Below are 14,730 nucleotides of genomic sequence, written 5' to 3' on the forward strand. Positions count from 1 at the left end.
TGACCACAGTTCTGGTCACCTAGCTAAATGAAGGATGTGACTAAGCTGGAAAGGGTGCAGGAAAGGAAGTTTAGGAGAGCTTGAGTAGTAAGGAGAGGCATGATAGGCTGGGGCATTCTTTTTCCTTGAAATATGGAAGGCTGAGTGGTGACCTAAGGCCTCCATCGGTCAGAGTTGACCATGGGTATTGAGATGCAATCCTGGGCAGTACGATATGGAGAGCAAGCTGTCCCATGCAGCAAGCTCCCCGTCTCCACACATCTGATGAACCCAAAGGAACGGCAGAGACCGATACAGTTTGGTATCAGCAGCGTCGCAGGAGTTGCAGTCAGCGTTGAACTCAATGTAGGACTGCCTTAGGGACCCCAGCTCCAGATTTTTCCCTCGGGGTTTACTCCCGAGTCCTTCCCCATGTGTGGGTATAGCCACAAGGCAATGGTTTGAGATCAGATTTTTCCTCCTCCTAGATGAGCTGCCAACCACAGCTGATGAGCTTCATCAGCCCGAAGCAACTGCCTTTAAGGTGCCAGTAACTCGCCTTAGCTCCTTCTCCTGTCAACAGAAATGGTTCCACCAGGCTCAGTAGCTAAGCCACATGTGAATGCCTGGAGCCGGACTTGGTTGTCAGAGGCTACTTGAGCCACACGCCATTGGGAGCATTTAGCAGATGACCTTATAGGGCTATATAAAATCATGAGGGGCATAGATCAGGTAAATGGTCACAGTCTGTTTCCCAGAGTGGTGGAATCTGCAACGAGCGGCCATATATTTAAGGTGAGAGGGAAAAGATTTGAAGAGAACCTGAAGGACAACTTTTTCCACACAGAGGGTGGAAACAGACTCCCAGAGGAAATGGTAAACACAGATACACTTATATTTAAAAGATGCTTGCACAGGTATATGGAAGGAGAAAGCTTAGAGGGATCGGGACCAAATACTGGATCCTAGGACCAACTCAGGTAGGCATCTTAGACAAGATAGGTGAGATGAGAAGATGGGCCTGTGTCTGTGCTGTAAAACCCCAAGACTCTCTTTCAAATTCATGTTTGTGCTTTGTCACATCACTGAATATGCAAATTCACGTTACCCGAAAATATCTATTCAATACCATCTGTTACATGTGTTTGCCATTAACCAAATGCTGTCCAGCTGTGAAGTGTTGTTATTCTCTAGGAATGAACAAGAATTCCACTAAACAGTGGAGGGGTAGTGGAAAATATATAAAAAATAACAAACATGTGTGGATGGTTTCTTTCCATGACGTGGAGGAAGACAGAAGTCCTGTGTGCTTTGCCGCTGCTATGAGCCTCACTTCAGTTTTCAGACAATGTCCAAAAAATGAAGTAAATATTTCCATTTGTGAAGAAGTGGTGTCACCACTAAAGACTGGTCCTATGTGAGGGTGAGTTACCAGGAATTTAGCTTGCGTACATATGACAATCACCTGCCTTTCTTCTCCCACTGCTGAATTAACTGAGTCACTAACCCATTGATTAAGACTGCTTTGATCTGATAATGCAACCATCAATCAGGGCAAGTCAAATAACTGCATGTAAAGCAGAGGTTAAATCTGATGTCTTTTTAAAAATAAAGATAGCAACATGATGTCATTTAAAACATAGTAATTTATTCTTCTGTTAATGTGTAGCTGTGTGTTGTTTTAAGACCAAAATATAACACACACGTTGAGTAATCGCTGCTAATGTCCATTCAAGGACCAATTGCTCTTTAGACTGGAGGATGGAACACCGGCTTGCTTTCTGGCAGGCCAGTATTTCGCCTGCAGATAGGGTGGCTCTGGCATTTAATGTCCCCTGTCCAATTTCTCATTTTGTTTCTCTATTTTGCTTTCAAAAAGTTGTTCCAAATGGGCCATCAGATTTCTGACAATGAGAGTCATTTGTATCCATTGTGGAAGAAATTTAATGTGCTTGCCCGACTTTACATTTTAAAAGTGTTTCTTTTCAAGTTGTCCTAATCGGATATTTGATAAAGTATTGTCCTCACTTGCATATTAAATTGGAGCATGATTGAAGTTTCACATTGCAAGTGCCACCGTCAGTGTTACAGGATCATGTTCGAAGAACTTTTTACCTCTTGACTGGTACTTTTTTGGGTGTGTTGATAACAAAATACAACTCAAAGTTTTCTCCATTTCAGTCTTTTAACATATTCAATGAAAATATTCTCCTATAGGTTATCCTTCCCTATCTGTTTCATTAATTAATTCCAAAACGCATGGCAACCATTAACACTGCCTACAATGAATATCACTCGGTGATTACAACGTGCTATTTTGTCACACCTTAGTAACTCTACCAGAGAAGGGGGAGAAACAGTTATCATTATCAACATGGGCATATAATGGAAATTAATGAAAGGACCTGTGTACAGATGTTTTTGATTTGTAGGTGTGCTGGGAATTTTTACCTTTCTTTCTGCACTACATACTTAGGGAACTAATTTATTCCCTCGAACTGCCCTCATTTTTTAACATTGCACATGCAGTTTCAGTATACCAGTGAAGGTCTCAGCCATCTGACTAGGCAGAGGATTTCTATCATCATTTTTGCTCACTCCACAAGATGAAGTTTCACCAAACCATTGTGAAAAGAAATAAGCAATCAGAACACAGGAATTATACTCGCAGTGTTTCAATTGTTCATAACTATCTAGTGTAACTTGACAATTCAGACTGACAACAGTAAAGACATCACAACACACCCCATTTTAGAGAACCAATACCAAACATAGATAGTGCATACCTCACAAATTTTGTCTAATGAAGGAACAAAGTAGTCATCGCAGACAATTGCCAGAGCATAGAACATGTACACGGTCTGTGGGAGACAGAAAGAAAGAAGATATTAGGTTGAGTGCAGTTTGGAAAAAAAAAATCACATTTTTCTAAAGTAAACGTTGCAAGCTGGCGCATCCATATTCCGACTGAGACAGTTCTGAGCAAGATTATTCCTGATCACCAAATTCCCACTGGATGCTTATATCTGTCCTATTGCCACCAGTGAAAATTAATTCTTCTGGAACGTTCGCTCTGAAATGTAGGTAGTAGCTGAAATTGCATGGAGCTTGGGCAGAAAAAGGCAGGAAATTCACGGAATATTTGTAACTCACAATTACAAAACCAACTCACCTAATGCCGACAAAATATTACAAGAAAATTACCCATATAAAGAGGCTTAAATTAAACCCACCCTAACTCCATACATTGCCCCAATGCCCTGGGCTGGTGAAAAGATATCAATCTTAATTTTGAAGCTTTCAATTAACACTGCAGCCTTCAACAGAGAAGAGTTCCAGCTTTTCAGAGTGAGGTGCTCCCTGCCATCACCACAAAGCAGCCTAGTTCTGAGACGTACGTCAGCCTCATCTCAAATGACAAAGGTCCAACCACGCAGACTTCTTACCTCACCTGAGAGGGCAGTGCTGTCGATGCTGGAGTTTCAAAAGTGTTGTAAATACGCCTGACTCAGTTCAATAGGCGGGTTTAATCTGTGAGTGCCAGTACACAATTTCAGGCTGGGAATTAATTAGTTTTTGTGCTTCTTCACATTCAGGTAGTTAATATTGGACGCAATGGCATTCGGAAGGGGAGCATCTGCATTGCAGAAACCCTCCGAATAGCATGAAAGAGGGAATTAAGGCACAATTGACCAATTGCGTATATCACAGCTAAGACACTCACTGTGGGTGAGGATTCCTCACGATGCATTGCAAAATTGGTCTCCACTTTCCCCACCCCCTTATACAATGGGATGCATTTTGTTGCAGATGGCAAGTCAGAAAATTGTGCAGCTTAACCTGTAGTGTGGATGAGTGACTGCAAATGGACTGGATCTTAACTGCACAAAAGAGGGCAGTTTAAATAGAGAACATTCGTCTCATTGGGAGGACCATCAAACTCGGCTGTAATGTTCCCCACATTCCAAACAGCTTTTATACATTCTAGGACAGAAATTTTATTCTCAGTTTAATGCACTAAATGCACACAGTAGTAATTTATGCAACTGACTTGCATTGCTGCATCTGGCAGACTAAATAGAGGACAAATCTCTACCTCTCCGATCCATAAAAACATTAAACCAGGCAATTGGGAGAACTCCTGGAAGGCTGCCAGATCTGGCAAGTGTCCAGAACAGATAGCCAGGAGCCACAGAGAGGATCGGAAAAACGTAATTCATTTTGTTGCATGTGCATTTTAAAAAATAATCACGACCCATATATTCATATATGCTGACAATATGTATCACTCTGACTCAGTGTTGGAAGATCTGTCATCTGTGCATTAACAAACATGCAATAATAGCTTTATTTAAAGGCTATCAATCACTCATTAATTATAAAATTGGAGCCAAACGGAGACAATGTCACTAAGTTTTGCAACACAACAAAGGGTATCTCCAACGGAAGCCAATAAAAACATGAGATGGCTGACGATTGTCTCTTCAATATCAATACAGACTCCTGTCCCCCAACATCATCTTACAAACCCACAGCCTCTACCAAATGCATGGGACACCACCACCTAGAAAATGCTCTCCATGCCACACACCACCCTAACTTGGAAATGTATCGCCATTCCTCCACCGTCACTGGGGCAAACTCCTACTCCCTCCTTTCCTAAAAGCATCATGGATGCATCGATTCCTCAAGGACTGCAGTGGTTCAGGAAGGCTGCTCACCACCACCTTCGAAAGCAATAGGTGATGGAAAAGTCTGCCAAGCCCACATTCCTTCAGTCAATAAAAAAAAAACATGTATTCTTAACGTTGAGGGAAAATGCAGAAGCGTAATAATTATGTGTGTCAGTGAGCGAAGTTTCTGGAGAAAACACATCCTTTCTTCTCCTTTGGCAGGGCTTTGGGATTGTGGAAACCTGCTTCCACTCCTGTGAGTTCCAAGGTGACTGCTAAGTCAGAAGGCAGGCAGCCCGTGAAATGGTCTTAGTTCCGCCCACACCCTAGTGGTCCGCCCCTCCCTCTGTCCGGTGATTTGCCCCTCACACCGCTCGGTGGTCCATCCCACCCACTGCCCGGTGATCCGCCCCTCCCTCTGCCTGGTGGTCTGCCCCACCCTCTACCCACTTTGGGCTAGAGGCTCCCAGAATGGAGCTGATGCATGCAAGGAAGGTTTCATCACATCTTTGAACTCATTTTCTTGTCCAACTGGTAATATGCTCTCCAGAAAGAACGTGGACCAGTGTCCATACAACCTTTGTTTGCAATGCAAAGATCAAGTTACCCTTGCTCCCCCTCAAAATAATAAACTCTTACGCAATGTTCTGGAGCCAATTTCAACTGTGCATATTGACACAACTGCCCGGTTACCACTAATTATATTCATTCCCCATCAGTCACACTTGTGAGTGAGTGGGCTTGATCTCACAGACAGTTTTCATTTGTTGACCAGTCTCCACCCAGTGCACGGCTGGAGGATGCCCTCTGTCTTTTTATGGAGCTGCAGCTGTGGTCTGGGTCATACATTCTGTTTGCTGCTTCCTTTGACAGGGGGTTCTTGATTTGCTTTGTCAAGTTGAGAGATGTTGATTGCCGTGAGGGGCTAGAGTCTTTGTTCTCTATCGGCATTGGGCAGCTCTGGGTTTATTGTGAATCTATCATCCAAGTTCACTGAGTCCAGCAGACTGGTGCATTAGAGGTAGGGGAAGTGTTAATACTTCAGCGGGGAGCATACACTCAGTGGCTATTTCATTAAATACCTCCTGTACCTAATAAAGTGGCCACTGAGTGTATGTTCGTGGTCTTCTGCTGCTGTAGCCCATCCACTTCAAGGTTCGACATGTTGTGGGTTCAGAGATGCTTATCTGCACACCACTGTTGTAACACGTGGTTATTTGAGTTACTGTCGCCTTCCTGTCAGTTTGAACCAGTCTGGCTATTCTCCTCTGACCTCTCTCATTAACAAGGTGATTTCACCCATAGAACTGCCACTTACTGGATTTTTTGTTTTTCACACCGTTCTCTGTAAACTCTAGAGACTGTTGACCGCGAAAATCCCAGAAGATTAGATACTCAAACCACCCCATCTGGCACCAACAATCATTGGCAAATTCACTTGGATCACTTTCTTCCCCATTCTGATGTTTGGTCTGAACAACAAGCTGAACCTCTTGAACATACCCGTATTCTTTTATGCAATGAGTTGCTGCCACATGATTGGCTGATTAGATATTTGCATTAATGAGCAGGTGTACCGGTGCACATGATAAAGTGGTCACTGAGTGTAAGTCTCACATCTATCAGCCTAGAGGAGTCAATTGATACTAAGATTTTGGGTGAAGTATTACATTCAAAGTCAGGCCTGCCCAGCGGTCAGTGGAGGGGCAACAAAGGCAGTGACATATTTACAGTCCCTAGGATCGAGGTGAGTTTCACTGCTTCCTATGCTGATTTGAGCATAGCTTTGGGAGAAAACTCCTCTTCATCTGAACTCTGCAAATGGTGAGAGGATGCCTTCTCACTGCCAGAATTTAGGTAAATACTAGCTCCTCAGTAAGCACAAACAGTTGGAAACATATACTGAAGCACACACAAAATACTGCAGCAACTCAGCAGATGCTGCTTGACCTGCTGAGTTCCTCCAACATTTTGTGAATTTCCAGCATCTGCAGAATCTCTTGTGTTTAACACATACTGCATGCTCCTTGGTCCCAACACTGGTGCTGTTACTCATAAAATAATTACAGAATGGAAAATTTTACATTGCACAGTGATAGAATCTGACCCTTGGATTTCTTTTAGCAAATAAATCTGTTGACACTGCAGTCTTGCTGTGCTAAGAAGGTCATTCAGCCTGCTGTGATGCTTTGAGTGTGCTTCCCAGAAGCCACACTTCCCAGCCGCTGTACCACCACACTACTCCAACAAACCCTCTGCAAATCTTTCCCGTTCAAGTGTATATCTGATTCCATTTTTAAAGTTAAGATCAAATTCACTTCCTCTAAAATAATGCACTTGAGGTCACAGCCCTGAATAAAATGAAAATATTCATCTCATTGCTGGCTTCCTCACCATCTTCTTCTTTTATTATGGAATGATTTCTGGGGGGGGGGTGTATTTGAAGCTGCTTTATGAATGTGACTCCATCCTATCTGTGAGGCAGCATAATAAGCAACTACAGATGAAAATAAGCACTTCTGTTATCCATTTAACTTCATGTTTACTGATAGTCTAGTGTCTCTTGCAGAGGCTCCACACATAGTGGATAGAAAATTGATTTCTGGTGCTTCCTCAAGCAACAATGAAAAGAATATGATTTTTTTTTCTCTTTTGTGGAAAATGTGTGGCAAATTAGTGAAATCAAGACACTTAAAAGTATTAAAACACATTCCTCAGAAATCAGAAAATTTCAGATACTAGTTTTGGTTTTTGAGTAACTGATATGAAAGGAAAATGTCAGCTGATGGTGTAGTGGTATCAGCACCAGATTTCGAGGCCAGTAGTCCCAGGTTCGAATCCAGCAGGCTTCTCGCATGCTTTTCGCCTCTGCTGGGTTGAGCATTGAGATAGCAACTTGATCTCGTAAAAAACAGACAAAATACTGAAGAAATGGCAACGTTGCCGCCTGATGTGCCACAAGGCAGAGAGGAATAACAACAAAACAATATGAAAGCCAAAGCACATGATCCCTATTTTGGAGATTTTTTAAAAATCAAAGCTCATCTTTAGGTCTTATCAGTTAGAGTTGAAAAACTTATCAGTTCAGCACTGTACCCTAGTGAACCTTAAGTTCACTCTTTTCACATTACTGAAGCCAACTTTTTTACCTTGCTCGTGCTGTTGGCACAGTGACATTGGTTTTTCCTTGAGTTCTATATTCATCCTGGTAATTTGTTGACATTGTTGTTAACATAGAGTAGATCCCAAAGTAGTAAGCCCCTGATGTGCATAAATGAATTAACTGCCCTTGATCAGGAACCATCATCAGCCAAGCATAATCGGACAACATAGCAGCAATTGATTAGTCAATTAGCTGGAAAGCATAAGTGCTCCTCAAAGTTTTTCAGGATACCCAGGGCCTTGCCTGCAACCAACAATCCCACAAACTCATCTTCAGATTTTGTCAGTGCTTGCTTCACCACTTTTAAAACGTAAGCGGCACTTTGTTGGCTGGTGTCAAAAGTGCCTCCAGAGGCACTTTGAACACTAGCGTCACATCCAGCTGACTTAACTGTGACCTGAGACTTGACTTTAGTTGGGTTCTGGGCTTCCCAGTTAGGGTAAGAGTTGTGCAACTGAGCTAGAAATAGACCAAAGTGGAATTTGCTCTCAAAAGTCACAACTCAAACCCCATGGAAACATGGCAAGGTACACAGATCCTGCACGACCTACCACTGGGGCAGTAATGGAGCACAGCTGTCCGACAGCCAACTGGCTGGACATCACAAGAACTCAAGGAAAATTTTGCACAGATTCCTTTTAAAAGTCCTAATTCGATAATAGAGTTGTTTTCTCTTGGAACTTATTACCATATATTGTGCGGCTAACTTCCTCTCTGAAACTTTTTTGGGAAGTTCAATAGATGCCATCTCTTTGAAGTGGAAGTATTTGTACATTATCTTGTAATCTCTGTCCTAAATTGCCCGAGACAGTGGAAAGTTCCCTTTCCTGTTTTCAGATGTGTTCAGAGGCACCAATGCTTTTCGCTCTCATAGTCCCACTCACTGTGCATTTTTATCAGTTGGTTTTGATTGTTAATCAATTCGCGTTTAAAACGGCAATTTCATTAATTTTACAGTGACGCCCTTTTTGCATGTCACATCTTGTAAAGAGATCTTCAGGACATCTTAATAATTTTCCAATAGTAAAGCAAGATAAAACTATTAAAATGCAACGTGGGAAAGTGTGTAAAATGTGTAGGGCGTTTGGATGGATAACTGCCATTTGCTGAAAAAATACAAGGAAGTTATTCTTTTAAAAAAAATTACCGTTTCCGTTATTAGAGCTCCTTTGATCATGTTAATTAAATTAAGTGAAAGCATGTACAGATCTGTGAGAAACAGTATGCTCTCCAGCGATAAGCTTGCTGCCTTCTTTTCTCTATACAATCACTCTCATCTTACAGAGCTTTGCCATTGGCGGAAGGGCAGCTTCAAGACGCTGTCTGAGTTAATGCTCCCAAATGCCCTGAGTGGGGGGGAAAAAAAACTAGATGTTTTATTATTATTCCTTCTATTGACAGGTTTTTGCAGGATGTGACCAGCACTTATCACCTATTCCTAACAGAGGAGAAAATTGGGATGGTGGTTAGGAGACCGATTTGGGCCAGACCAAACAAAGATGATAGCTATCTTGCTCAGATGGGTATTAGTAACCACAATCCAGAAGTTTCGTGGCTGCCATCTTTCTTTTTCTTCAAAAAACTTCAGATTCATTTAGGTACAGTATTCAACTTCGATCTCTACTTCTGCCAAGGTAGAATTTAAACTCTTACCACTGGATCAATGGAACTGAACTACAGCAGCCAATCCAGTAACTTATCATGGTCTTTCAGGAAAGATAAAAGTCAGATTGATGGTCAGCTGACACATAACAGGGCAGGGTGGAAGGTGGCCAAGAGGTCAAACTGGCCAGAGGTCAATGAGAGAGATGCAGGGCAGGCAGTGCCCAAGACTCTACGCAGTGTGCACTTGGAATGGCTTGCACTCACGTTCCCAACCAATTGTTGCATTTGTCTCAACTTGAGGGCCACAACTGTGAAAGCTCAAGACACATCATGGGATTTTACAACCAGCAGTGCAGAGAAGCATTCTTTCTAAATCACAAGATCTGAAACAATCAAGCCAGGCTGCACCACAGCACCAGGATTTCAGATCACTGTCTCATCATTCCAGCATTATTATTTTTTCCTCTCTTTATTCTGCTTTATTTCTGTCCACATTCATTTCCTTCAGATGTATCAGCTACACCCACCACCTTCTCTCAGCTAGCACTGAGGTCATTTGTGTCATCCATTCTCTCTTGAATGCCATCCTATCATAGATAGTCACTCCATTGTCCTCTCCTTTCTAGAACATAGAACGCTATAGCACAGTACAGGCCCACAATGTTGTGCCAACCTTTTAACTTACTCTAAGATTTATCTAACCCTTCCCTCCTACATAGCCCTCCATTTTTCTATCATCCTCGTGCCTATTTTAGTGTTTTTGAAATGCCCCCGATGTACCTGCCTCTACCACCACCCCTGGCAGAGCGTTCCATCAACTCACCACTCTCTGTGTAAAAAAAAAATTACCCGTCATCCTATCTATACTTTCCTCCGATCACTTTCAAATTATGTCCCCTCATTTTAGCTATTTCTGCCCTGGGAAAAAGCCTCTGGCTATCAACTCTATCTGTGCCTCTTTATCATCTTGTACACCTCAATCAAGTCATCTTTCATCCTCCTTCGCTCCAGAAAGAAAAGCCCTAGCTCGATCAACCTATCCTCATAAGACATGCTCTCTAATCCAGGCAGCATCCAGGTACGTCCCCTCTGCACCTCTGTGTTACTTGAAAGATGTTTGCTTCCTAACGGCTCCAGTTTTCATGGAGTGATCAAACGAAAGCATTAACCCCATTTCTCTCTCCAGAGATGTTGCCCAACCTGCCATATAACTTCTGGATTTCCTGTTTCTACACCAACTTTTTCATGTCAAATATCAAGTTGAATGAACAAAAATCACAGGGTCATTCTTCATCAAAGTTGCTGGTGAACGCAGCAGGCCAGGCAGCATCTCTAGGAAGAGGTACAGTCGACGTTTCGGGCCGAGACCCTTCGTCAGGACTAACTGAAGGAAGAGCTAGTAAGAGATTTGTAAGTGGGAGGGGGAGGGGGAGATCCAAAATGATAGGAGAAGACAGGAGGGGGAGGGATGGAGCCAAGAGCTGGACAGGTGATTGGCAAAAGGGATATGAGCAGCTCTTGGTTCCATGCCTCCCCCTCCTGTCTTCTCCTATCATTTTGGATCTCCCCCTCCCAAATCTCTTACTAGCTCTTCCTTCAGTTAGTCCTGACGAAGGGTCTCGGCCCGAAACGTCGACTGTACCTCTTCCTAGAGATGCTGCCTGGCCTGCTGCGTTCACCAGCAACTTTGATGTGTGTTGCTTTAATTTCCAGCATCTGCAGAATTCCTTGTGTTGGGTCATTCTTCATCACTGTGTCCTCCAAACAAGCCATTTATAAATAAATGTAAACATTGAACTGTAAGCCTTTGATCGTAATTTCATTATGCATCTCTCACTTTCTGATGTAAAGTCACATAGCATTTCCACTCATCGTTTTGCTACGATGATTCCCATACTTGATAACGACAGGCTCGGTTAAAATGGCTGATTCAGGGGGATCCTGCTACCATTATGAAATGCGTGACTGCTTGGATCCTTCTGCAAAATCTTTCTGGAGGGCTGCTAAACACGGGATATTTCTCAGGGCGCTAAATTTAATGCAATTGGATGGAAAGAAGGTTTCAAAGTCTTGGAGGCAGCCCTGCAAACACTGCTTTTTTTAGTGTATTAGTTGACAGCTATGGGAAGGGAGCCAATGTCTCTGAAAGCCTAGATAAGCCAAAGATTTTTTCAGCAATTCCCTCACCCCTTGATTGTAACTGTTGACACTCTTGCTCTGGAGGTCCCCCAAGTGCCAGAGCTTGAAACCTGCACAGCAGGGCTTAATGGACATGGATGCGCAGAAGTGCCTATAATGAGGGTGTCTACATCTGGGCTGGCAGGGTCCTCTCAATATTTTTCCCTTTGTTGGCAAGACATGAGAACCATTGGAGTACGCAAGACCTGATAACCAATGCAAATACACTGCCGTACATAGATCCGTGCAGAGAGGTAAAAGGTGACATCTTGCCAGTTAGCTAATCAGAGGGAGTTCTTTATCTCCTTGTGGGGTGGGGAAATATGGCACATGATGGCCTGCACTAGACTGGATGAAATTCCGAATGAACATTTGCGGAATGGTGCAGCCTTGGTTATTAGGCCCATTATGTCTGCCTTGGCTCTTCGAAACAGCAGTTCATTTTAGTCCAGGTGTTTGACAACCTCCACATGAAATTCTTCCAAATTCCATGGCCAATTGTAAAAACTTCCAGAGAACATGAATCCACCTTTTAGATGTGGTACTACAGCTGACAATAATGCTTGGGATAAATTAATATGCTGCCATTATCCCCTCACATTGTTAAGCCAATTATTTTGCAATGCTAACCCAATTAGAGAAAAATCGCTCTCTGACCAATGCAGTACTTCAGAACTACCAACGAAACTTAGGAATTGTTTGAGCTGCTGTAGTACAATGATATGTTTTTGTAATAAAGCAAAACTATTGCCAGGCAAGTATAGATTTGGACTCTGACATAAGTCTGAGAAAGTTGATTGTTTAATTTATCACTTGAAAGACAAGGAAGCACTCCTTCACGTACTTCACTACGAAGTCAGCCTACAATGTAATGTCAGCCACAGGAGTGGGATTGAGCCCCCGGCTCTGAGACCCGGAGTTGATGATGCTGCCCACCGTGGCACCGGTGACACTGAAGCACAGATAAGGTGGAGGTTCTTGAAAAGTCTATTGTTAATGTTGCAGTCAAATAGGATGTCACTGAGAAACTGGATAGGATGTTGAGTCAATACTTAAAAGGATGCTCTAAGAAAAAAAAAGTCAGCTTGTAAAGTGCCTGGTTCTGGCCTGAACGTTTCTGTCATTACTCAGAAACCAACACCAGTGAGTGGCAAACATTACAGAGCTTCCCACATTGTCACTACGGCAGAGCCTCATTCAGACCTAAGGTCATTCCAACTGGAGAAGAAGTAGGGAACCAAAATTAAAAAAAATTCAGGCCCATTCAGTTTATAATTCTAGCCTTCCCTCTCCTGGCTGGCTCGCAGCAAAACTGACCTCTGCCCTGATTCCCTCTTTGCAAATTTTTTTTCAATAAAATAGAAGTACCTTACACAAAACAGAATGAATGCCAATTTTTTTCTTTTTAAATCTTTTTATTAATTTTTCAAAATTATAAACTCAATAACAAAGTTGGTACAAAGAGATTGGAAAAATGTTCATCAGCATATATAAAATGAATTTTAAGTAACATAGATATAAAAGACTTCCAAACTCATAATAAGATTAAACATTAAAAAAGAAATAAAAAGAAAAAAATATATATAAACAAAAAAAAACCCAAAAGAAAAAGAGAAAAAAAAAACCCAAGGAAAAAAAAACATAACAGGGCTAGACCAACAGCTTATATCGGACACGTTCAATAATGTTGTTAACTCCACTCCTCTCATCATATAATTTAAGTTTAGAAAAAAGATTCGGAACGGTCAGATTACATCATATGAAAATGTTGGAATGTCAATTTATCACAAAGGTCATGTAACTGTAACTCCTTCTCCATTTACCTAACCTATGAGAATATGGGTGCTCATTTAATTCACATTCTCGAGGCAGAATAAAAAACACATGGGACTGAGACTTCCACAATGGTACAGAGGACCAAAGGCTGGTCTTATACATGAGATCAACACCAGCACGCTTCAAGGATGCGTGTTTAGTTGGGTGCTCTACTCTCTCTGCACCCATGACTGTGTGGCTAGGCACAGCTCAAATGGCATTTATCAATTTGCCGATGGCACATGATTGTCAGCAGAATCTCAGATGGTGACAGGGAGGCACACAGGAGTGAGATAGATTAGCTGGTTGGTGGTGTCGCAACAACAATCACTGAGACCAGGGAACTGATTGTGGACTTCAGGAAGGGGAAGTTGAGGGAACACACACCAGTCCTCGTTGGGGATCAACAATGGAAAGGGTGAGCAGTTTCAAGTTCTGAGTGTCAACATCTCTGAAAACCTATCCTGGGCCCAACATACTGATGCAATTACAAAGAAAGCACAACAGCAACCATATTTCATTATGTGTTTGAGGAGATTTGGTATGTCACCAAAGACTGTCGCATATTTCTACAGATGTACTGTGGACAACATTCGAACTGGTTGCATCACCGTCTGGTATGGAGGGGCCACTGCACTGGTTTGGAAAAACCTGCAGAAAGTTGCAAACTCAGTTAGCTCCATTATGGCCACTAGTCTCCCCAGCATCAAGGAGCCTGAAGACACACACTCAACATTTTCTGAACAACTGCTTCCCCTCCACCATCAGGTTTCTGAACGGGCACGTTTTTGTGTTCAAAAGGAGTGATTTTTGTCACTGATAGTTGGAGGGAAATAAGCAGTAAGACAATTCAGAACTGTTTTGCTCACTGCTGTATCAAGCGTTCAGGCTTGGAGATGCCAGAAGTGGTTGGGAAGTGAAAATGACACCATTTCACTACTTCAGCAAATTTGGAACTATGACGAATTTGAAGGTTTTTTTTAATTAAGTGCAATCGTGAACAATAGCCAGATCAGAAATGCTGATCAAGTCAACTAGTTCCCAAAGGGAACTCTGATAGGCCAATCAGATGGTTCACTGCTGCTCAGTGATAGAACACAAAACAAGGACAAGGGTTGCTAGCCCCTGTACCCCAGAAGCACACCTGAGTGGTGCGGCGGAGGTATGTGCTATGCATAACCTGATCTGAAAGCATCATGTTGATTCATAACAGATCGTGTTCATGGTGGAACAGCTTAGTCAAGGATGGGGTGATCAGCACAGATGGACAAATTATACCTCCACTACCCCTTACAAGATTATCAAGGTTTTGATAAT

The 14,730-nt window shown here is 42.4% G+C and overlaps 1 protein-coding gene across 1 annotated transcript in view; it reads right to left on the minus strand.

Annotated features, from left to right (window-relative positions):
- Window positions 1-14,730, minus strand: part of slc24a3 (solute carrier family 24 member 3) — a 376,276-nt gene that overhangs the window by 128,933 nt on the left and 232,613 nt on the right. Inside the window, exon 4 of the mRNA XM_072265589.1 lies at window positions 2,766-2,840. Within this exon, the coding sequence (XP_072121690.1) occupies window positions 2,766-2,840 (75 nt within the window). The remainder of the gene's footprint in view (window positions 1-2,765; window positions 2,841-14,730) is intronic.

This window comes from Mobula birostris, chromosome 8, assembly GCF_030028105.1.
Source record: "Mobula birostris isolate sMobBir1 chromosome 8, sMobBir1.hap1, whole genome shotgun sequence".
NCBI classification, from domain to species: domain Eukaryota; kingdom Metazoa; phylum Chordata; class Chondrichthyes; order Myliobatiformes; family Myliobatidae; genus Mobula; species Mobula birostris.